The following is a 25,658-nucleotide window of genomic DNA, read 5'->3' as shown; positions in this document are numbered from 1 at the left end:
TGAGGGCGGGACACAGGAAGAGAAGGAAGGCCGATGGCAGCTCAGCTGATGTGCGTGCTGCGTTTGGGCGAATGGATGTAAGTTCAGTAGCGAAGAGAGGGCCCGGGCTGGGTGGAGGGGTGGCGGCGGCAACTCCGGGGGTGGGGTGGGGGAACAGTAGCGGCGACCTCGCGGGGGGGGGGGGGGGAGCCAGCGTCGACCTCCGAAAACCCCAATACCAGCCTGTTTTTACGGGCTCAACGGCTAGTAAAATCATATACTGGATTGGGGAAGTCAATTGCGTATAACCTTATCACGAATCCAGATAGTGTTGCAGAGGAGTCCAGGAGCGGATGAAGAGCTGCTCCTTATGTTGAATGGTTGTCAACTTTTCCATCAATACTAAATAGATTAGCCTATTTCTCTAGTCTATTAAAGCAGTTTTTGGGCGGATTTCCACACTACTACTACTTATCATTTCTATAGTGCTACAAGGCATACGCAGTGCTTTACACCATACATGGAAAGACAGTCCCTGCTCAAAGAGCTCACAATCTAAATAGGACCCCCAACCAGCACTGGGCTAGCACAACAACAACGGCTGGGTGCAGATGTAGATAAATAAGCAGGAACACTCTGGACTAAACACACTCGGACTGGAACACAGGACTGGAGCAAGCCTTCACCAACACTTGACTGCCGTTCCCCAGGGGTTGAGCCCCTAGGAGCGGGCAGCCGGCAGGACTTACCGGATCCAGGAATCCACTCAGGGAATGGGACTCAGAAGCAAGCTCTTGCCTGCTATAGGAGCAAGATTCTCTGTATTTCTTTGGCAGCGCATTCAGATGTTGTGCACTTTCTACATAGGGTCATGCAGCTGTGTCTCCTGCTGAAACCTGTTCTCCCTCTGTGGGATCTCAACATGGTCCTTAATGTGTTGTTGGAGCGACCATTTTGAGCCCTTAAGGACCGCCATTTTGAAGGATCTCACCTTAAAGGCAGTGTTTTTAGTGGCTATTGTGTTGCTCAGCATGTCTCAGAATTGTAGGCATTATTGCATCTTTCCTCCTCAGAAGAGGCTCTGAGTATTTGTATAGTTCCATCCTTTCTTCTGAAAGTAGTTTCTCCATTCCATGTTAAATCAGGTGGTAAGCTTCACTACCTTTTTGGAGCAGGCGCATTTTGGAGCATTCTGGAAAGCTGCACGAATTGGACTGTAAAAAGTAATGACTAACATAGTCTTTATGTCAGGAAATGTAGTTGAGAGGAACATGAGATTTTAAAAAAATATTACATCAGTCTTCATTCTGCACATAAAACCGTTGGCAACCTGATAGTCCTCAGGTGGAAATGTTTTATCTTTATGTGAATAATGCAGTTAGGTTAAACACAACCTGTATTTTGCATGTAGTTGTATGCTTTGCATGTCATTATTTAACTTGAATAGTGTTAAAAAAGAGGCATCAAGTGTAAATAACGCATGATTTGCTATTTTTAACATGCATTATTTTGCATAAAAGTTCTTTATTCCCTTAACACGTTATTTATTTTTATTTATTTATTTAGATTTTGCTCACACCTTTTTCAGTAGTAGCTCAAGGTGAGTTACATTCAGGTACTCTGGATATTTCTCTGTCCCAGGAGGGCTCACAATCTAAGTTTGTACCTGAGGCAATGGAGGGTTAAGTGACTTGCCCAAGATCACAAGGAGCAGCAGTGGGATTTGAACCAGCCACCTCTGGATTGCAAGACCAGTGCTCTAACCACTAGGCCACTCCTCCACTCCAAGTAGTTAGTAGTAGTAGTTAGTAACTACTTGATTGAAAAAAGTTGCTTAGTGTACGAAGTGCTATATAGGTCAAATGTTAACAGTACACATTAAAGTTTACAATATAATGTTAGTGTATTTACTGTAGATATTTGCATATAGGTTGGCCTTATGTATAAGTCACATCTTAACCTTCACTCTTAAAGTACTGAGAAACTGATATCTTGTGTATAGGTTACATTTGGGGAGTGATGGCTTTTCTTCCCCTGGTCCTCTAGCCAGTATCTCATCCAACAGATAATGCATCATGGGAGCAGGCCTGCACTCAAGTTCCTGTGATGCATGTCCTGTTGGGAGAGGGCAGGACACAGTAGCTCTTAAGTGCATACATGTACTGGAGAGCCCTGCACTAGCACAGGGCACCTTTTGGAGCTATGCTAGAAGATATAGACTGACAGCATTCGCAAGGGAAGGGGGAGAAGATTCTGGTCTTGTGGGGAGGGGGGGGGGATGAACTGGGAAATGAGACGTTGCCCTGGGAGGGGTTAGGGAAGAGAAAGGGAAATGTTGGACCCATGGCTCGGCTTGCATATAGATCACCTCCCTATCTCTCTTGGTTTTCAGATTGTTCATAAACTTTGCACCCTATATTCTGATATCTATGGTAATGATATATTTTCAACCATTGAGTTCTTAGAAATGTGTAGAGACTAGAGCACTATATGAGAGACTGTTTTGATTTCTGTGTTGTCATATTCTATCTAATATACTATTCAATTCTGTTTTCACAATGACCTTGGAAACTGCATATTTTGCTTTCTTTTTTTTCTTAAATCTTAAAAAAAAATTTTAAATCTTTTTTAGGTAAAATTTGGCAACACCACTTTTAAGACAGATGTATATCCTAAATCTCTTAATCCACTGTGGAACTCGGAATGGTTTAAATTTGAAGTAAGAATCTTATTTACATATATGTTTTTATGGATCAGACAGAGAGAATATGGGTAGATAAAATGGTCTATCTAGTCTGCCCACCCAATACCAACTGCTAAGCTTTACATTCCCTGCCTGTTCCTTGGAGTTCCTCGTTTTCTTGTATTCAGATATGTTCTCACCTTCATTGGTTGCACTGGGAGGCTGTTTGACACATCTTCCACCCTTTCTGTAGAAAAACATTCTGCTAGATTACTCCTGAATGTACTCTCTCTCACTCCCATCCTGACGTCTCTTGTTTCATAACTTCCTTTTCATTTTGTGCATTTAAACCATGTAGGTATTTCAGTATCTCAATCATATCTTCCCTACACTGCCTTTCTTCCAAAATGTACATCTTTACGTCTGACCCCATGTGATTTGATTAAGATAGTTGCTGACATTGTATAATAAATTGTTTTCCAGCTGTAGAATTACTGTGGTGGGGTGATGAGGGAAAAGAAGTGTTGCCATTTAGTGGTGGTCTTTCCAAGCCAACAAAAGTTGGAAAGAATTATACAAAAAGGGTCAAGAATGACTGGCTGGGAGCAAAATAACTGAAAATGTAATAGAGATTGTGAGGGAGTTTATAGGACACTGCCCCTGTTCCTTAAGAATACTCCTGTCGCGTCTCTTGCGCTTGCCGCGCTCTCGAGGACCTTGGCATACCTTCAGGCTTCTTCCCCGGGAGCGCGGGGTTTGTGAGTCCATAGGCCACTACCGTGGAGCGGCAGTGGCAGGCAAAATCACCTTCCAGGTAGAGAGGAAACAAGACTGGACCGGAACTCCGGACTGGAGTTCTACACCGGAACACTCGGAACTGGAACGCATCGGACGGGTGCGCACTGGAGTGGGGCCCGCTGGACTGGACACACTGGAGTGGCCCCACTGGACTGGAACATACAGGAGTGAAACCCACTGGAGCGGAACCCGCGGAACTGGAACACCCTGGACCTAGGCTTCACCTACACTTGACTGCCTTTCCCCGAGGGTTGAGCCCTAAGGTTCTGGCAGCCGGTAGGACTTACAGGAACAGCAGGAATGAAGATCCAGGAGTGCCCCCTGGCACCTAGGCGAAGACAAGGCAGACAAGCAGGGACTGTCCGGGTTCTGGCAGTCGGCAGGAATCAACACAATGACTAGTAAACTGTACCCAGGCTAATAGGAACGCTATACCTAGGCAAACCAGTCATACACAGGAACATACACAGAGCAAACTCAGGAGACTTGGAAGGCTATACACCAGCTAACAACTAAGCTGTGCCCAAGCTAACAAGTCATGCCCTGGAAACAAACGCAGAACACTAGCAAAGCTTTACACAGGCTACAAGCCAGACGGTGCCTAAGCTGGCTAGTCTGCACTAGGAACAAACACAGAGAACTAGCAGAGCTATGCACAGGCTACAAGCCAGACGGTGCCTAAGCTGGCTAGTCTACACTAGGAACAATCACAGTCTTGGGATAGTGGCTAGCAAGGGCGGCTAGTCTAACACTAGGAACAGACACAGAGAACTAGCAGAGCTATGCACAGGCTACAAGCCAGACGGTGCCTAAGCTGGCTAGTCTACACTAGGAACAATCACAGTCTTGGGATAGTGGCTAGCAAGGGCGGCTAGTCTAACACTAGGAACAAACACAGTCTTGGGATAGTGGCTAGCAAGGGCGGCTAGTCTAACACTAGGAACAAACACAGTCTTGGGATAGTGGCTAGCAAGGGCGGCTAGTCTAACACTAGGAACAAACGCAGAGAACTAGCAGAGCTATGCACAGGCTACAAGCCAGACGGTGCCTAAGCTAACTAGCCATGCACTGGAAACAAACACAGACGGGATAGAGGCTAGCAAGGGCGGCTAGTCTAACACTAGGAACAAACACAGTCTTGGGAAAGTGGCTAGCAAGGGCGGCTAGTCTAACACTAGGAACAAACACAGTCTTGGGAAAGTGGCTAGCAAGGGCGGCTAGTCTAACCCTAGGAACAACCGCAGAGAACTAGCAGAGCTACGCACAGGCTACAAGCCAGACGGTGCCTAAGCTGGCTAGTCATGCTCTGGAAACAAACACAGAGAACTAGCAGAGCTATGCACAGGCTACAAGCCACACGGTGCCTAAGCTAGCTAGTCTACACAAACACAGAGCACTAGCAAAGCTATACACAGGCTACAAGCCACACGGTGCCTAAGCTAGCTAGTGATATGCTCTTGGAAGAGGCATAGCCCACACAGGTGAGGTTCAGTAGGGCAATCAGCACACAGAGCCAGAGAGAACCTAAGACAGACACAGAGACAAGCAGAAGCCAGCACAGACACTGACTCCCAGAAACAGGGTAAGTCTGAGGGTTGGCACGGCCACAGACGGGACAACTCCCTCGCAGTCGGGGCCCAAAGAGGAAGTGACACGGGAGAGGTGGAGCCAGGAGGACAATGGCCAGGAAGTATAAAAAGCGGGACCAGAGTTGAGTTAAGGAAACCCAGGGAAGAGAGAAGCGGGCCCACAGCGTATGTCTTCACTACCTACAGTGGGGGAAATAAGTATTTGATCCCTTGCTGATTTTGTAAGTTTGCCCACTGACAAAGACATGAGCAGCCCATAATTGAAGGGTAGGTTATTGGTAACAGTGAGAGATAGCACATCACAAATTAAATCCGGAAAATCACATTGTGGAAAGTATATGAATTTATTTGCATTCTGCAGAGGGAAATAAGTATTTGATCCCCCACCAACCAGTAAGAGATCTGGCCCCTACAGACCAGGTAGATGCTCCAAATCAACTCGTTACCTGCATGACAGACAGCTGTCGGCAATGGTCACCTGTATGAAAGACACCTGTCCACAGACTCAGTGAATCAGTCAGACTCTAACCTCTACAAAATGGCCAAGAGCAAGGAGCTGTCTAAGGATGTCAGGGACAAGATCATACACCTGCACAAGGCTGGAATGGGCTACAAAACCATCAGTAAGATGCTGGGCGAGAAGGAGACAACTGTTGGTGCCATAGTAAGAAAATGGAAGAAGTACAAAATGACTGTCAATCAACAAAGATCTGGGGCTCCACGCAAAATCTCACCTCGTGGGGTATCGTTGATCATGAGGAAGGTTAGAAATCAGCCTACAACTACAAGGGGGGAACTTGTCAATGATCTCAAGGCAGCTGGGACCACTGTCACCACGAAAACCATTGGTAACACATTACGACATAACGGATTGCAATCCTGCAGTGCCCGCAAGGTCCCCCTGCTCCGGAAGGCACATGTGACGGCCCGTCTGAAGTTTGCCAGTGAACACCTGGATGATGCCGAGAGTGATTGGGAGAAGGTGCTGTGGTCAGATGAGACAAAAATTGAGCTCTTTGGCATGAACTCAACTCGCCGTGTTTGGAGGAAGAGAAATGCTGCCTATGACCCAAAGAACACCGTCCCCACTGTCAAGCATGGAGGTGGAAATGTTATGTTTTGGGGGTGTTTCTCTGCTAAGGGCACAGGACTACTTCACCGCATCAATGGGAGAATGGATGGGGCCATGTACCGTACAATTCTGAATGACAACCTCCTTCCCTCCGCCAGGGCCTTAAAAATGGGTCGTGGCTGGGTCTTCCAGCACGACAATGACCCAAAACATACAGCCAAGGCAACAAAGGAGTGGCTCAGGAAGAAGCACATTAGGGTCATGGAGTGGCCTAGCCAGTCACCAGACCTTAATCCCATTGAAAACTTATGGAGGGAGCTGAAGCTGCGAGTTGCCAAGCGACAGCCCAGAACTCTTAATGATTTAGAGATGATCTGCAAAGAGGAGTGGACCAAAATTCCTCCTGACATGTGTGCAAACCTCATCATCAACTACAGAAGACGTCTGACCGCTGTGCTTGCCAACAAGGGTTTTGCCACCAAGTATTAGGTCTTGTTTGCCAGAGGGATCAAATACTTATTTCCCTCTGCAGAATGCAAATAAATTCATATACTTTCCACAATGTGATTTTCCGGATTTAATTTGTGATGTGCTATCTCTCACTGTTACCAATAACCTACCCTTCAATTATGGGCTGCTCATGTCTTTGTCAGTGGGCAAACTTACAAAATCAGCAAGGGATCAAATACTTATTTCCCCCACTGTATGTCTAGCTACCATAACCTGGCTCAGGTAGGCCAAACCTTACCTTGAATATTGTGAGACTTCTGTTCTTGAGGCCTGACTGGAGCCAGATCAGCGTTTGTGCAATTTGAGAGAGAGGCTGTATAAACTGTTTTGGGGCCTGTCAGCCACAGGCCTGTTTAAAGATTATCTCTGAATTGCAAGACACTTTATTGCTCAGTTTCTGTACATGTGAAGTAATAGTCCTCAGCTTTTGAGTTAATAAAAAGTTTCCTTTGCTTTTGTAACCTTGTCTGGCTGGATAATCTGAAGGTCCACCCTCAATCCTCACTCACATTCACAGGGGTTTAAAAATGGCTTGGGAGATAAACTGGTAAAAATATTTATTGAGTTTGAAAATGGTCTACATTGGACTGGGGGTTTCCAGAGAAATTCCCGTTCTCCCAAAATGGTCCAGTGTATTCTCCGAGGACAAGCAGGCTGCTTGTTCTCACTGATGGGTCGGCGTCCACGACGGGCCGGAATCGGCAATTTTTCTCAGCAAAAATAGGCAAAGCTTTGCCAGAGCCTTCTGGAATGCGGGGCTGTCTTCCCGCACAGCGCGCGCAAGTCCCCGATCAGTTTTTTCTTTTCCGCGGTTGGAGAGTGTCTGCTTGTCAGTCTCTCTTCATTCGGCCCGAAGAAAGAGCCTTCTGTTTGTTTAGCAGTTTTCTCACTTTTAGTATTCTTTTTCTTTTCCCCTTCGTGTGTCTTAAAAAAAAAAAAAGTTAAAGTACCTTTTTTTTCCCCAGTTTTGGTCCCCTTATGTTTCCTTTCACTTCCTTTTAGGCCACGCGTACGTGGGTTCCTTTTTTTTGTGTCTTTACTTTAGGCATAATCGCAAATTTTGATCTCGCTGCCGCTATTTTTCCGTCCATGTCATTGAGGACTCCCAGCGGCTTCAAGAAGTGTACTTGGTGCAACTGTACAATCTCAGGTACTGACCCCCACGCGTGGTGTCTTCAGTGCCTTGGGCCCGACCATCGCCCAGACGCATGCAAGTTGTGTTTTAGCTTAAAAAAGCGGACACAGGCGTCGAGACAAGCTCAGCGGGACCGCCCTTTTGGAACTTCGTTTGGTTCTTCGACATCAGCATCGGCACCGGAGATGGCATCGACTTCGGGAGCAAAGGTAATGGCTGTCCGGAGACCAAATGCTGGGAGCAGTGAGCCATCGAATGGGTCTCCACCTGCCTCGAAGACAACTGCTGCGCAGGCCCCACAGGACTGACCACTCTCGGACCCGACCCCAAGGAGGCATGTGGATTCCACGTCCTCCTTGTCGGTACCGAGGAGTATCGATGACGTGCTTTGAGCGAAGGCGAAGAAGCATTGTCATCGGTCTCCTAAGCACGGTACCAGGAGCTCCAGGGCATCGAAGGATTTGGCACCCGTGAAGCGCCGACGCCGGGAGGATCACTCACTCTCCATTCAGGAGGTGTCGATCTTCGGGCAGCCCGGTACCGCCTCCTCGACCTCAACAGATTCTGGACCCGACCCCTGCACCGACCCAGCAGGCTTGCTCGACAGCGACTCTGGACGAGCGCATCTGAGCCATTCTTCCAGGTTTGCTGGAGGGGTTGCTACGTCAGCCTGTTCCGGTACCGGGGGTGCTTGCGCCCTCAGTACCGTCGATGGAAGTGGCAGCTGGCTCGAGGTCTGTGGTGAGGTCCCCGACACCGGTGCCGCCTGCTGCCACTCAGGTCGACTCCCTGTCGACATACCTGGAGGGAGCTTCATCGCTGCCAGCATGGGTGTCGACTTCTCGGCAACGTCATCGAGGACATGATTCCTCGGCGTCGAGACGGGCCCGGTTTTGGACTGCAGTTAGAGAACTCTTGTCCAATACCGAGGAGGATGCCTCGTGGGATGAAGGAGAAGATTCCAGGTATTTCTCTTCTGAGGAGTCTTGTGGTCTTCCTTCTGATCCCACTCCTTTGCCAGAAAGAAAGCTTTCTCCTCTAGAGAGTCTTTCTTTCTCTTCATTTGTCCGGGAAATGTCTTGTTGCTATTCCCTTCCCTGTGGTATCTGAGGATGAGCCCAGGACTGAGATACTTGAGGTCCTTGACTATCCTTCGCCACCTAAGGAATCATCCACTGTTCCTTTGCACAATGTCCTGAAAGAGACACTTCTAAGGAACTGGATGAAACCATTAAGTAATCCCACCATTCCCAAAAGAGCTGAGTCCCAATATCGGATTCACGGAGAACTGCAGTTACCTCACGACTCTATGGTTGTGGATTCCGCTCTCAAGAGAGCCATGAGTTCTAGAGATTTTGCCTCGGCGCCCCCGGGATGGGAATCTAGAACCCTGGACTCATTTGGGAGAAAGGCCTATCAGTCCTCTATGCTTGTGTCCAAGATTCAGTCATACCAGCTCTATATGAGCATCCACATGCAGAACAATGTGAAGCAACTGGCGGACTTGGTGGACAAGCTCTTTCTGGGACAGGCCAAGCCTTTTCAGGAGGTGGTCAGGCAGCTGAAGGCGTGCCGTAAATTCCTGTCCAGGGGTGCTTATGACTCTTTTGATGTTGCATCCAGAACCGCTGCTCAAGGTATAGTGATGCACAGACCTGGACAATCGAGTCCAGCAGCGGATTGCTGATGTCCCTTGCCAGGGGGATAATATCTATGGTGAGAAAGTCGAGCAGGTGGTCGATCAGCTCCACCAGCGGGAAACCGCTATGGACAATCTCTCCCACCGGGCGCCTTCAGTTTCTACCTCATCTGGTAGACGATTTTTCCGGGGCAGGAGGAATGCTCCCTATGCCTACAATAAGCGTAGGTACTATCCTCCTTCCCGACAGCCTTCTCAGGCTCCACCCCAGAGCGCTCGTTCTCATCAACAGCGTGCGCCCAAACAGGCCCCTGCATCTCCCCAGCAAAAGCAAGGGACGAGCTTTTGACTGTCTCCAGATGAGCATAGCCGCTATAAAAGTGTGCCAGACAATCTGCCGGTTGGAGGGATGTTAACATTTTTTCACCAAAGGTGGCCTCTCATAACTTCCGACCGGTGGGGTTCTCCAAATAGTCCGGCTCGGATACTCACTCAATTTAATCTCCAGACCTCCAAATTGCACACCGGGAGCTCAGTCCTTCAGCTTCCAGCACAGGCAGGTACTTGCAGAGGAACTCTCTGCCCTTCTCAGCGCCAATGCGGTCAAGCCTGTTCCACTGGGGCAAGACAGGCTGGGATTCTATTCCAGGTACTTCCTTGTGCAAAAGAAAACAGGGGGGATGCGTCCCATCCTAGACCTAAGGACCCTGAACAATTTCCTGGTCCGAGAAAAGTTCAGGATGGTTTCCCTGGGCACCCTTCTTCCCGTGATTCAAGAAAACGATTGGTTATGCTCTCTGGACTTAAAGGATGCTTATATTCACATCCCGATACTTCCAGCTCACAGGAAGTATCTTCGATTTCGTCTGGGAGCACAGCACTTCCAGTATTGTGTGCTGCCCTTTGGTCTCGCGTCTGCGCTCAGGGTGTTTACAAAATGCCTGGCAGTAGTTGCAGCGTCGCTACGCAAACTGGGAGTGCATGTGTTCCCTTATCTAAACGATTGGTTGGTGAAGAAGGCCTCGGAGGCAGGAGCTCTACAATCCATGAGATGACTATTCAACTGTTGGAGCTACTCGGGTTTGTTATAAATGACCCCAAGTCCCATCTTCTCCCTGTTCAAAGACTGGTATTTATTGGAGCTCTGCTGGATTACCAGACGGCTCGCGCCTATCTCCCCGAGACGAGAGCAGACAATCTTCTGTCTCTAGTTTCCATGGCCAGAGCGTCCCAGCGGATCACAGCTCGGCATATGTTGAGACTTTTAGTCCATATGGCCTCCACAGTTCATGTGATGCCCATGGCCCGTCTTCATATGAGATCTGCTCAATGGACCCTAGCATCCCAGTGGTTTCAGGCTGCCGGGAATTTAGAGGATGTAATCCAGCTGTCCACCGAATTTCACAGTTCCCTTCAGTGGTGGACAATCTGATCCAGTTTGACCTTGGGATGTCCTCTTCAAATTCCTCAGCCTCAAAAAGTGCTGACAACGGATGCATCCCTCCTGGGGTGGGGAGCTCATGTAGATGGGCTTCACACTCAAGGAGTTTGGTCCATACAGGAAAAAGGTCTTCAGATCAATCTCCTGGAGTTGTGAGCGGTCTGGAACTCTCTAAAGGCTTTCAGAGATCAGCTGTCCTATCAAATTCTCCAAATTCAGACAGACAATCAGGTTGCGATGTACTACATCAACAAGCAGGGGGCACCGAATCTCGCCTCCTGTGTCGGGAAGCCGTCAAGATGTGGCTCTGGGCTCGCTGTCATGGCATGCTTCTCCAAACCACGTATCTGGCAGGCGTAAACAGTCTGGCCGACAGGTTGAGCAGGCTAATGCAACCTCATGAGTGGTCGCTCAGCTCGGGCGTGGTTCGCAAGATCTTCCAAGCGTGATGCACCCCTTTGGTGGATCTTTTTGCCACTCAGGTCAATCACAAGGTCCCTCAGTTCTGTTCCAGACTTCAGGCCCACGACAGGCTAGCATCAGATGCTTTTCTCCTTCATTGGGGGAACGGCCTTCTGTATGCATATCTTCCCATACCTCTGGTGGGGAAGACTTTGCTGAAACTCAAGCAAGACCGCGGAACCATGATTCTGATTGCTCCCTTTTGGCCGCGTCAGATTTGGTTCCCTCTTCTTCTGGAGTTGTCCTCCAAAGAACCGTGGAGATTGGACTTTTTTCCAACCCCCAGAACGAGGGGGTGCTTCTGCATCCCAACCTCCAGTCTCTGGCTCTCATGGCCTGGATGTTGAGAGCTTAGACTTCGCCTCCATGGGTCTCTCTGAGGGTGTCTCCTGAGTCTTGCTTGCTTCCAGAAAAGATTCCACAAAGAGATGTTACTCTTTTAAATGGAGGAGGTTTGCCATTTGGTGTGACAGCAAGGCCCTAGATCCTCGCTTTTGTCCTACACAGACCCTGCTTGAATACCTTCTACACTTGTCAGAGTCTGGTCTCAAGACAAACTCCGTAAGAGTTCATCTTAGTGCGATTAATGCTTTTCATTATCGTGTAGAGGGTAAGCCTATCTCTGGACAGCCTTTAGTTGTTCGATTCATGAGAAGTTTGCTTTTGTTAATGCCCCCTGTCAAACCTCCACCAGTGTCATGGGATCTCAATGTCGTTCTCACCCAGCTGATGAAACCTCCTTTTGAGCCACTGGATTCCTGCCATCTGAAGTACTTGACCTGGAAGGTCATTTTCTTGGTGGCTGTTACTTCAGCTCGTAGAGTCAGTGAGCTTCAAGCCTTGTAGTGCATGCTCCTTATCTCAAGTTTCATCACAACAGATTAGTCCTCCGCACCCACCCTAAGTTCTTGCCAAAGATGATGTCGGAGTTCCATCGGAACCAGTCAGTTGTCTTGCCAACATTTTTTCCCCGTCCTCATACCCGCCCTGCTGAACGTCAGTTGCACACCTTGGACTGCAAGAGAGCATTGGCCTTTTCTGTGGAGCGGACAAGCCCCTTCAGACAGTCTGCCCCAACAGAAGGGGAGTCGCTTTTGGGAAACGCACCATTTCCAGTTGGCTAGCAGATTGCATTTCCTTCACTTATGCCCAAGCTGGGCTGACTCTTGAGGGTCATGTCACGGCTCATAGTATTAGAGCCATGGCAGCGTTGGTGGCCCACTTGAAGCCAGCCACTGTAGATGAGATTTGCAAGGCTGAAACGTGGTCATCTGTCCACACATTCACATCCCATTACTGCCTTCAGCAGGATTCCCAACACGACAGTCGGTACTGCAGAATCTGTTCGGGGTTTAGAATCCAACTCCACCCCCCTAGACCCATTTTTGTTCTGTTCCAGGCTGCACTCTCAGTTAGATGTTTTACTTCGCAGGTCAATCCTTGTTATGTCCTCGCCGTTGCGAGGCCCAATTGACCTTCTTTGTTGTTTTGAGTGAGCCTGGGGTGCTAGGGATACCCCATCAGTGAGAACAATCAGCCTGCTGTCCTCAGAGAATACCTGCTACAGTTAAGTAACTTCGCTTTTCTATAGGTAAAGGAGTTATCTTCTAGACCAGTAGTTCTCAATGTATTCCTTGGGACATATCTAGCCAGTCAGGATATCCTCAATGAATATGTATGACACAGATTTGAATACAATGGAGGTGGTGCACGAGACCATCTTTTCAAATAAAACTGTTGCATCAGGATCCAAGTTTCTATTTCCCACAAAGGGTAGCAGCATGGTTGAACAGAGGAGATCTTCAACTGCTTACAAAGCCAGTTCTAGCTTTGCTGCATAGTTATCAGTATAGGGTGTATTTTGTCAAAATATGGGTAGGGTGCTTTGTATAAAGGTAATACAACAGATGGGTGGGTGCAATCAGTTGTTGTTCCAAGGAGCATGATACAAGCCACATTATAACGACTCAAATCTTGTAAAGTCAATCCATCACTTCCCAAAGGTAACGACAGTTGCTGTAAAGAAACCTAGGTTTTTTGTTATTCCACAAAATCTTAAGCAAACTTTTCTAAAAAAGGATTACATCTCGATTGGTAAGATACATTGGAAAATTCTGTAAGACATACAGCCACTTTGGAAATAATACTATTTTATATAATTCTATACGCCCACTAAGGGACAATGGTAGAGAAGTCCACAAGGCTAAAACATCTAGTGACTTTTGAGTAAAACACTATAGTTTTCCCCATAAGTATCTATCATCCTTTCCGTTAAGTATACTCCCAAATATTTCAATTTAGTATGTACCTTCTGCAGTGGAAATATTTCTCCCCACTCCTCATATTAGTAACCACCCCCCCAGCCATAACCTCAGATTATCTAAGTATCATGCATTTCACCACTTCCCCACCAATAGTTAAACCCTGTACCCTAGAATCCGCCTGGAGTGCAATCAACAAGGGCTCCCAGTCAAGAACAAAAAATTGGGGACAAGGGGCATTCCTGGCGGGTACCCCTCGCTAGAGAAAAATAATCTGAGAGCCCACCATTTATCAAGACTGCTGAAACATTGCCAAATTCTGTATTGTGGTGCCATGTATTGTAATGCTATATAATAGTGCTATGTAGGGGTGTTATCCCTACCTTTAACCCCAGTATTCTATAAACTTCGACTCCCAGTCAGTAAGAGCCTGACATTTTTCCTGATTTCAGAACAGAGTTTGCCTAGAGAATCTCACCTCTTTGTTTAGGCATATGCAAATCCACCTTTTGATCTGGAGTAAGACTTGGCAGATTCAGTCCTTCAAAAAGCTTATCCTGTTCCTTAACGTCTCCTTCCAAATATTTGTAAAGCTGCTGACCAGTTTTTCTTTTACTTATCGTCCTTGCCACATCAGTCTGGGTTGTCTCCTTCCTATCAGTAGATGGAGGTAGAGAACTGAGTTTTTCAGTGACATCACCAGTATTGGTTCCCCCGGAGCTCTCCAGTATTCTCTTCCTCCAGCAGATGGTAGGGTTGTTCAGGCTGATGCAGTAGGTCCCAGCCTAGCTCCCTGGAACACAGGTTAAGGCCTGAATTTCATGGTTGAGCCTAACAGCCTTACTCCTGGGATTTGATTTAAGGATATTGCTCCATTAGAGGGTGGAGTTTGTCTCCACAGCCCCAGGCCAGCACCTAAGGATGCTGACATGGTGAGGCATTGAGCTTGGTCCCTGTGGGGGCTGGGAGTCCCCATCTCCTTTACCCCAATCTTCTTCTTATTCCCCGGTGGGTTCCCCTGGGGCTCCCTTCAGTGCTAGGAGGCATTAAAAAAACTACACAGTTTGCATAGCAGAGTTTTTTTTTCCTGTCTGTCAGAGAAGTGAATCTCTTTGCAAAGAAAAAAAAAAAGGACAAATATCACTAAAGTAAGAACGATTCACACCTAGAGGAACCAGGGGAACTGGTGAGAGGCTGATAAGTTCTGTACCCTGCTTTATGGGCAGGGCAGGAGGCAGTTCATGGCAGACCAGCTATGTGGTTGGGCATGCCAGCAGGCCAGTGTTGTTGGCTATGTGAAGTGCCAGCTCAGCACGGCTATTCCGTTTGTCCTAGCTGTGATGGTCCTTACCCAGTGAGGGATTTTGCAGTGGTTGGTGGGTTGGGAGATGCTGGGCAGTCAGCTGCCTGTCTAGGTTTTAACAACTGTTGTGGGACCTGTGGTCCCGTTGGGTTTGGCAAGAATGGTGACCATTTTAGCTCCAGCTTCCCTGCCTTTGTGCAGCAGTCTCAGCAGGCTGCTGCCAGTTGGGAAGACAGGGTCGGAGCTGCCCACCCATATTCAGCATCATGGCTTTCTTGGTGGTCTTAAGAGGGGCTGGCAGAGTGCCATGGGGCTCAGAGTGCAGATTGGATTCAACAGATTGCCCTGCATTTGAAGACTTCTGGGATAGGTTTGGGTTGGATAGGAGCTGCTCCTACTGGGCCCCAACCCCGAGTGACCCCCTCAGGGGCCCAACACTGAGGAGCCAAGCATAGCAGACCAGATATAGCCCACAAGGGGCTAGACTTCAAGGCATTTGGGGTAGGGGTCTTCCCCCTCGGACTCTCCCTTCCCTGGGGACCAGCCTTGGATGGGGGCTCGGAGCCCAAGCCGCTCATAATGGAGGAGGAAGAATTTGCTTTGGTCATTTGCCTCTTTTGGCATGAAGAGCTTCTGAATTTGATTGATTCAGTTATGAAGGCTCTGTCAATGATTTTCAGCTTTGGAGGCAGAAGAGAGGGATCCTCTTCTCGAGGGTCTTGTGGGTCTTTTTAGGTCCTTCCTGCTCTATAAAGCTCTTTTGTTCATGATGCTGGTAGAATGGGAGAGCCCAGACGGGAATCTTAGAGGGATTAAAGTCCTTGACAGACTCTACTTGCTCCCAGCAGAGGAGGAGGACAAGTTTTGGGAAATGCCCAAGGTAGATGCCTTGATTTCAGAGGCCATGAAGAAGACCACCATCCCAGTGGTGGGGGGTTCAGCCCTAGAGGAGTCCCAGGTTTCAGGTTTATTAAAATTTTGATATACTGCCCATGAGCAGGTCTTCAGAGCAGTTTACATAAATATAAAAAGTTAAAATCAAGCGTGGAGAATAGAAGAGAAAAGAATAGACAGGAGTAAGCAATAGGGAGAAAGAAGATGGAACTCCATTTAATATAGGACAGGAAAGAGCAGTATTAAATTTTTTTTTTTTCCATTTCAAGAAGTCTTTATTGAATATTAAACTCAACACAGAAAGCAACACACCGTTCCATCATTACAAGATGTTATCAAGAAGATTAAGATAATACAGTTCCTTTCTGCACTATACGTGAAACTAACATTTTGCATACAACAATAGTTAACAATTGAACTTCAACATTTTTAGGGTTTTTTAGAGATATTAATTCCCCCTACCTCCCCACCTCCCATCCCTCCCCCCACCCCCCTCAAAGGTATGGCTCAGCCTACGTGTGTCCACAGGGTCCAGGTATCCTTCACCAGTCATTATGGGTACTGTTCTATGAAGGTACCCCAGACAGCTTACCAGTGAGTCAGCTTGCGTTTACGTTCTGCTAATAACCTTTCCATTTCACAGACATATTTCAACTTTGAAATCCATCTCTTGATGGAGGGTACACCCTTCTGCTTCCAATGAGAGGCTAGGACCTGTCTAGCTACTCCAGTCGCCATTCTCACCAGAATCTGTTGGCTAGGTGCTAACCCTCCTACCTTAACAGAGAACAGAAAAATTTCTGGGGCCCACCTAAAGGTATTTCCTATCCATCTCTGCAGTCTACTATGGACTGTTTTCCAATACGCTTTAATTTTACCACATGTCCACCATATATACCCCATTGTTCCTTTTTGGCCACATCCTCTCCAACACAGTCCTGAACCTGCTGGATATATTCTTTGGAGGCGTGCCGGGGTGAGGTACCAGCGAAACAGTACTTTTACTGCATTCTCTTTTAGCGGTACATGTACCGACACGCCACCTGCCCCCCTTTCAATCTTCTCCCAATCCACTTCCCCCAGGGCCATTCCCAGCTCGCTATTCCAGCTCTTTCTGTGGAGGCATTAGCGAGGAGCTTGTGCACTGATGCATTTATATAATCGGTTGATCAGTCCACCAGAGGACCTACTCCCCTCGCAAATATCCTCCAGATTAGACCTTTCCCGCTTTATGCAGTATTAAAATTTAAGCAGAGTACTGATACATGCAGTCCTGCAAAGCACACAACGGCTCAATCCTTGGAATTAAGAATAGATTGTGAGAGTTATATATTATAGGCATCTCTGAAGAGGAAGGCTTTAAGGGCAGGGTGGAAGTCAGTATAGGAAGTCATTAGTCTTAATTGAAGAGGTAGGGCATTCCAAAGAGTGGGATCGATAACACTGAAGGCTTTAGTGTGAATAGAAACGTATCATATTTGTCGAGAGAAGAGGTAGTAAATTGGATTGAGATGATCACAGGGTCCTAGAGAGAGTATAAGGAATTAGATATCGAGAAAGATAAAGTGTTGGACCTGAGTGATGAATTTTGTGAATCAAGATAAGGGTTTTAAAAGTAATTCATGGTGAGAGAGGGAGCCAGTGCTCCTCTTTAAGAAGAGTTGTGACATGGTCATATTTCTTTGAACCTGTCAGTAGTTTTATGGCCGTATTCTGTATGTATTGAAGTCTATGTTCAGAGAGATTTATCCAATGCAAAAACCTATTGCAGAAGTCAAGATTTGTGATAACAAGAGAGTGAATAAATACTCAAATTATTTGTTTTGTGAAGAGATGGCATATGAAAGCTATCATTTTAAGTTTATAGCAGTGTTATATGACTGTTGAAACATGAGTATGATAGGAGAGACTTGGATCAAATGTGATTCCAAGAACTTTTAGTGTGGGTTGGGAAAAGTACTAGGAATCTGGCAATCTTAATAGAAGGATTAAGGTTGGGAGCATCATTTTGAGCAAGGAGTAGGTTTTGTATTTTTTGGGGAAAAGTTTTAATTTTACAGAGGAGAGAGAGCCTGTTAGCTGTTGTAAGTAGTTTGTTATTGAGGGCAGATATGGAAGAAGAGTCTGAATTATCTAGGGTTGCTATTGTTTGGATATCCTCAGCATATACATAAGCAGTTAAACCCAGGGATTGAATGATAGTTCTCCGAGCACAAGTAGGCATAATATTCTCGCTTGTGGGTGACGTCATCCACAGATCCCAGTGTGGACACTGCCAACTGCAATGCTCTTTATATCATTGAGGCAATGCCCACATCGCGCATGCATAGGGCCAGTAGTCTATCATTTTCCGTGGAGCAGAGAGGTTGCTTTTTAAATCTCTCCTTAGTACGTCAAACTTTTTCCTTTTTGGTGCCTTCCCTTTTGAGAGCATTTTTTCTTCATAGTCTTCTTTGTTCAGTCTTAAGTTGATCAAGATATATTTTCTCAATTATTTTTTTCATTTTTCAATTTCGGCCTTTTGGGGCCTCCGAGTCCTTCTTTCACCCCAGACCATAGACTCTTTTGACCTAGCATTGGTCATTTTTCCCTCCATGTCAATGAGGATGCCGAGTGGCTTTAAGAAGTATACTCGGTGCAATAGGACTATTTCAGGCACAGACCCCCATAACTGGTGTGTTCAGTGCTTAGGTCGAGAGCACCGGTAGCCTCTGTAGCCTCTGCCTGCGTATGAAAGCGAGGACCTTTAAAGTCTGCAGGGTCCAGCAAGAAAACCTTTTTTTGGTTCTGCATCCATATGGCATCTGCATTGAACATGGAAGGGGATCTACGCCTCCACAGGCTATAACTCGGGCTGCATCCACACTGCTTTCTCAGCCGCTACCGATGCCTACTCCTCAAGAGGAAATCTGGGCTATGCTTGAGGAGAAGCTTTCAGGGCTACTGCATTCACAGTCTATACAGTCTTACAGGGTGCTTGTGCTAGCTTGAACCCAACCCATTGATGCATTGACAGACAGTCACAGGCGATGTCCCGCACGCTGGCTTGACATCGACCGTCCGGTGCGGCATGAACCCAACCGACATGTGTCGACATCAGCTGGGTAACTTTCTCCAACTTTGGAGACTGTTTTTGCCTCAACGCAGAACTGACACTCCAGTCGTCACTCTCTTCCATATACTCTCCACAAACAGTACTTTGAAGAGTTGTACTGGGACCTCTCCTGGGAGATGAATCAAGACCTGCAGGTCTTCTCAGCTGAGGAGCCCTATGGCATTCCATCTGATCCCTCTCTGCGACCTGAGAGAAGTAGATCTCCTCTAAAGACTCACAGGTGAATTTTGTTATTAAGAAATCATTTTTGTTGATAAGAAAACTTAGAAGAATATCTAACTGCTTTGATACCCATACTTTTAGATTGGTTGTCCAAAGTTTACTTTTACCTGTTTTAGATTACAGTAATGTCATTTATACAGGCTGTCAAAAAGGCCTTTTAAGGAAGATTCAGACTATCCAAAATATGGCTGCATGATTAATTTTTTCTTCTCATAAATATGATAGTGTTTCCCTGTTGCTGCGGAACCTCCACTGGTTACCACTGGAGGCTTGAATCCAATTTAAGGTTTGCATTATAGTTTGTAAGATTTGCTTGATTGGGTTCAAATGGCTAATAAAGACAGAGGCCCTTGAGATAATTTTCTACTTTATTATCCCAGTACTAGTAAATTGAAAAACAAAACCATTTACTCTGCAAGCCTTGTGTATCAGGCCCCTTTGAAATGGAATTCTCTCCCTCTACGATTGTGAAAAATGCAGTGTTTATCTATTTTTAGGAATGCTGTAAAAACTTTCCTGTTTAAGAAGTTTTATAATTAGAATATGTTACTTTTTCTTATTTTAATATGTATTAATTGATTGGCTGCTAATTTGCATGGTTTGTGGCTGTTAATTCGCATGGTTTGCCTGTTGCTTCTTGTTGTGATCCTCACTGAACTCTTTGGGTAATTGCAAAATATAAGAAGTAAAAGAAAATATCTTTTCCGGGCTTTGTCCGAGAGATGGCTCAAGTCATACCTTTCAAATTGGAAATGGAGGAAGAACCTCGTTCAGAACTTTTTGACGTTCTGGATTATAATTCTCCTCTTAGATAGGGCATCACTGTTCTAATGACTGGAAGAACCCCGGGGACCCTTGGCCCTTACCTCAGTAGTCCAAGGTGTGTCCGAAGAAATAAACACAACACAAATTACAAGTGAATAATTAGCAAAAGCTGGCTTCAGGGAGAGACTTGCCACCACTGCAAACCTGAGTGGCTGTCAGACAGCATGCAGATTCATTCTTTGGCGTGATAACATAATTGGCAAGCAAAATACTTTTTCAGGCTTCATCTGCTACACTTTCTTCTTATTTCATATAACCTCCTAGGTCTCTTTCGTACAGATTCAAGGCTATAACTAGAACTAAACAGATAAGTATTCTTAATTAAATATTTGTGGTTCATAGCATTCAAAGTCTCAGTTCTCTGCTTTGAGAGAAACTGAACAAATTTTCCTTATTATGTGACTGACTTTCCAGTTCTCCCATATCCCCTACTTGATACCAATAATTTAGTATACCTTGGCCCAGTTCAGTTTCTCTACAACAGACCCCCTTTTTATTCTGTCCAGAATCAACCACACAAGGAGAGAAGATTGCTAGGCTGTATAGAGAGAGGTGTGACCAGCAGAAGAAAAGAGGTTTTAATACCCCTGTATAAGACGTTGGTGAGGCCCCACCTGGAGTATTGTGTTCAGTTTTGGAGGCCGTATCTTGTGAAGGATGTGAAAAAAATGGAAGGGGTGCAAAGAAAAGCTAAGAGAATGGTATGGGATTTGCGTTACAAGACGTATGAGAAGAGACTTGCTGACCTGAACATGTATACCCCGGAGGAAAGGAAAAACAGGGGTGATATGATACAGACATTCAAATATTTGAAAGGTATTAATCTGCAAACGAACCTTTTCCAGAGAGGGGAAGGCGGTAGAACTAGAGGACATGAAATGAGATTGAAGGGGGGCAGACTCAAGAAAAATGTCAGGAATGCCCTCTCGCGGGAGGTGGTGGAGAGGAAAACGGTAATGGAATTCAAACATGCGTGGAATAAACATAAAGGAATCCTCCTCAGAAGGAAGGGATCCCCAGAAGCTTAGCCGGCGGTGGGAGGCAGGGCTGGTGGTTGGGAGGTGGGGATAGTGCTGGGCAGACTTATACGGTCTGTGCCAGAGCCGGTGGTGGGTGGCGGGGCGGGTGGTTGGGAGGTGGGGATAGTGCTGTCCCCTGAAAAGGAGAGATACAAATCAAGGCAAGGTATACACAAAAAATGACACATGTGAGTTTATCTTGTTGGGCAGACTGGGTGGACCGTGCAGGTCTTTTTCTGCCATCATCTACTATGTTACTATGTATGTTACTATGAGGCGATGGTGCAGGGAGGAGGGTTTTAGATTAGTTAGGAACTAGGCGACATTCCAGAAGGATAGGCTGCACCTTAACCAGGGTGGCACCAGGCTGCTGACATCAGCATTTAAAAAGGAGATAAAGCAGCTTTTAAACAAGAACCTGGGGGAAGGCTGACAGTCGTTCAAAAAAACATGGTTCGGAACAAGGTATCTTTCAAAGATATCATCAAAACAGGGAAGATAAGGTATCCCAATAGCGAAGTTGAAGAAGAGATCATAGTAGATCAGGTGACCTTAAATAAAAATCAGACAAAAGATTGCAAATTAATGCTGCCAACTAATGAGCAAGATGTAAATAGGAACATCAAACATAGTTTGACATGTCTATATGCGAATGCCAGGAGCCTAAGAAATAAGATGGGAGAGTTAGACTATATTGCACTAAATGAAACATTAGATATAATAGACATCTCTAAGACCTGGTGCCAGGAGGATAACCAATTGGACTCTGTCATACCAGGGTACAAATTATGTCGTAATGATAGGGTGGATTGAATTGGTGAAGGGATAGCTTTGTATGTTAAGGAGGGCCTTGAATCAAATAGATTGAAAATTCTGCAGGAAACAGAACACTTCTTGGAATCCCTCTAGATTGAAATTTCATGTGTAAAGGGGAAAAAGGTAGTGATAGGAGTGTAATACCGTTCACCTGGCAAGGATGAACAGATGAATGTAGAAATGTTAGAAATTAGGGAGGCTAACAAAATGGGCAGCAGATAATAATGGGCGATTTCAATTACCCCAATATTGACTGGGTAAATGTAACATCAGGGCATGCAATGGAAGTAAAATTCCTTGACGAAATCAAGGACTGCTTTATGGAGCAGCTGGTACAGGAGCCAACAAGAGAAGGAAAAATTCTAGACGTAGTACTTATTGGAGCACATGATCTGTTGCAGGAGGTAATGGTGCTGGGGCCGCTTGATAACAGTGATCATAATATGATCAGATTTGATAATAGCTTTGGAGTAAGTATACGCAGGACAACCAATACGTTAGCATTTAACTTTCAAAAAGGAGACTATGATAAAATGAGAACAACAGTGAAAAAAAACTTAGAGAAGCATTTGTGAAGGTCACAAATTTACATCAGGCGTGGATGCTGTTCAAAAATACCATCCTGGTATTTTAAAAAAGGAGAAAGGAAGACCAAAAGACAACTGGCATAGTTAAAAAGTGAGGTGAAGGAAGCTATTAGAGCTAAAAGAAAATCCTTCAGAAAACGGAAGAAGGAACCAACTGAAAATAAGAAACAGCATAAGGAATGGCAAGTCAAATGCAAGCGCTGATAAGAAAGGCAAAGAGAGACTTTGAAAAAAGATTGCTTTGGAGGCAAAAACACATAGTAAACATTTTTTTTAGGTATATTAGAAGCAAGAAGCCGGCAAAAGAATCGGTTGGACCGCTAGATGACCAAGTGGTAAAAGGGGCGAACAGGGAAGACAAAGCTGTAGCGGAGAGATTAAATGAATTCTTTGCTTCGGTCTTCACTGAGGAAGATATGGGAGAGATACTGATGCCAGAAATGGTATTCAGAGCTGACGAGCCAGGGAAACTGAATGAAATCTCTATAAACCTGGAGGATGTAATGGCACAATTTGAAAAATTGAAGAGTAGCAAATCGCATGGACCAGATGGTATTCATCTCCAAGTACTGATAGAATTGAAAAATGAACTTGTGGAACTATTGTTAGTAATATGTAATTTATCTTTAAAATCAAGCATGGTTCCAGAAGATTGGAGTGTGGCTAATGTAATGCCAATTTTTAAAAAAAGGTTTCGGAGGTGATCCGGGAAATTATTGACCGGTGAGTCTGATGTCGGTGCTGGGCAAAATGATAGAGACTATTATAAAGAACAAAATTACTGAAAGCATGGATTAATGAGACAAAGCCAACATGGATTTAGTGAAGGGAAATCTTGCCTCACCAATCTACTACATTTTTTTGAAGGGGTGAACAGACATGCGGATAAAGGTGAGCCGGTCGATATTGTGTATCTGGATTTTCAGAAGGCATTTGACAAAGTACCTCATGAAAGACTCCAGAGGAAATTGGAAAGTCAAGGGATAGGAGGTAGTGTCCTATTGTGGATTAAAAACTGGTTAAAAGATAGAAAACAGAGAAGTAGGGTGAAATGGTCAGTATTCTCAATGGAGAAGGGTAGATAGTAGGGTTCTCAAAGGGTCTGTGCCAGGACTGCTGCTTTTTAACATATTTATAAATGATCTAGAGATGGGAGTAATGAGTGAGGTAATTAAATTTGCTGATGACACAAAGTTATTCAAAGTTGTTAAATCGCAAGAGGATTGTGAAAAATTACAAGAGGACCATGCGAGACTGGGCATCTAAATAGCAGATGATGTCTAATGTGAGCAAGTGCAAAGTGATGCATGTGGGAAAGAGGAACCCGAATTATAGTTATGTAATGCAAGGTTCCACATTAGGATTCAGGGACCGGGAAAGGGATCTAGGCGTCATCATTGATGATATGTTGAAGCCCTCTGCTTAGAGTGTGGCGGCAGCTAAGAAAGGAAATAGAATGTTAAGCATTATTAGGAAAGGAATGGAAAACAAAAATGAGGATGTTATAATACCTTTGTATCACTTTATGGTGTGACTGCACCTCAAATATTGTGTTCAATTCTGATCACCTCATCTCAAAAAAAGATATAGTGGAATTAGAAAAGCTACAGAGAAGGGTGACGAAAATGATAAAGGGGATGGGACGACTTCCCCGTGAGGAAAGGCTATAGTGGCTAGGGCTTTTCAGCTTGGAGAAAAGACAGCTGAGGGGAGCTATGATAGAGGTCTATAAAATAACGAGTGGAATGGGTAGATGTGAATCGCTTGTTTACGCTTTCGATAAAATTCTAGGACTAGGGGCACGCAATGAAGCTACAAAGTAGTAAATTTAAAACAAATCGGAGAAAATATTTCTTCACTCAACGTGTAATTAAACTCTGTTCTCCGAGGACAAGCAGGCTGCTTGTTCTCACTGATGGGTGACGTCCACGGCAGCCCCTCCAATCGGAAACTTCACTAGCAAAAGCCTTTGCTAGTCCTCGCGCGTCCATGCGCGGCCGTTTTCCCGCCCGAACCGGCTCGTGTTCGTCAGTCTTCTTTTGTCCGCGCTCGGTACGGTCGTGTTTTCGCCGTGTCGGGCCCCGAAAAGTCGACCTCGAGCGTTCGTCGTGTTGTTAAAAAAAAAAAAAAAACCCATTCTGTGTGGAAAAAGACTCTGTGGTCTTTTTTCCCTCCGCTATTTTCAGCTTTTTCGCCCCGGTAAGTTTTCTTTCGTCGTCGGGGTAGGCCGCTTTTAGGCCTCGGGTCGAAGTTTTCTTCCCCTTGTTTTTTCGGTGCCTTTTCCGCCATTTCGACTTTTGATCTCGCCGGCGTGATTTTTCCGCCCATGACATCGAAGTCTCCCAGCGGCTTCAAGAAGTGCACCCAGTGCGCCCGGGTCATCTCGCTCACTGACAGGCACGCGTCGTGTCTTCAGTGCTTGGGGGCTGGGCACCGCCCGCAGGCCTGTAGTCTGTGTTCCCTTTTGCAAAAGCGGACTCAGGTAGCGAGATTGGCCCAGTGGAACGTTTTGTTCTCGGGCTCTTCGTCGGCATCGGCACCGGGGGTATCGAGTGCATCGACGTCTTCAGCGTCCAGAGCTTCATCCTCGGCCGCCAGTGCATTGAGGCATCGGCCCTCTGCATCGGCGCTGAGACATCGGACAGCTGCATCGACGTCGGTGGTACCGGGACCTCGTCGGCTGATGTCGTCGGATGGTGGTGCTTCGTCTGGAGTGCAGGTGAGGGCTGTCCATTCCCCTGCTGGTTGCGGTGAGCCTTCGGGTGGGTCTCCCCCTACCCTGAGGGCTCCTGCGGTACAGCCCCCCCGAGACCGACCTCCTTCGGCCTCGGCCCCGAGGAAGCGACGACTGGATTCTACATCCTCCTCGTCGGTGCCGGGAAGCTCCGGTGACATGCTTCGTTCCAAGAAGTCGAAGAAGCATCGTCATCGGTCCTCTTCCCGTTTCGGCACCGAGAGCTCTGGGTCGCCGAGGGAGTCGGCACCCAGCAGGCATCGGCACCGAGAGGACCGCTCACCCTCTGTTCAGGAGGTGTCGATGCGCTCCACTCTGGACAGCCCGGAACAGCCTCCACGCCCGGAACAGGTTCTGACGTCGACGCCTGCATCGACCTCCATGCCTTTCTCTGCAGCCGCTCTGAACGAGAGCCTCCGGGCCGTTCTCCCAGAGATTCTGGGAGAGCTGTTGCGCCCTAACCCTCCGGTACCGGCGGTGCTTGCGCCACCGGTATTGTCAAGCGTGGCGCCGGCTGGCCCATCGCCCGAGGTGAGGTCTCCGGCGTCGGTACCGTGTGCGGTACCGGCTGCCG

The 25,658-nt window shown here is 46.4% G+C and overlaps 1 protein-coding gene across 1 annotated transcript in view; it reads left to right on the top strand.

Annotated features, from left to right (window-relative positions):
- C2CD5 (C2 calcium dependent domain containing 5) overlaps positions 1-25,658 on the top strand; it is a 419,591-nt gene that overhangs the window by 36,853 nt on the left and 357,080 nt on the right. Inside the window, exon 3 of the mRNA XM_030214402.1 lies at positions 2,612-2,698. Within this exon, the coding sequence (XP_030070262.1) occupies positions 2,612-2,698 (87 nt within the window). The remainder of the gene's footprint in view (positions 1-2,611; positions 2,699-25,658) is intronic.

Source organism: Microcaecilia unicolor, chromosome 9 (assembly GCF_901765095.1).
Source record: "Microcaecilia unicolor chromosome 9, aMicUni1.1, whole genome shotgun sequence".
NCBI lineage: Eukaryota > Metazoa > Chordata > Amphibia > Gymnophiona > Siphonopidae > Microcaecilia > Microcaecilia unicolor.
Note: the sequence above shows the minus strand (reverse complement) of the source record. Positions and strands in the feature narration are given on the sequence as shown.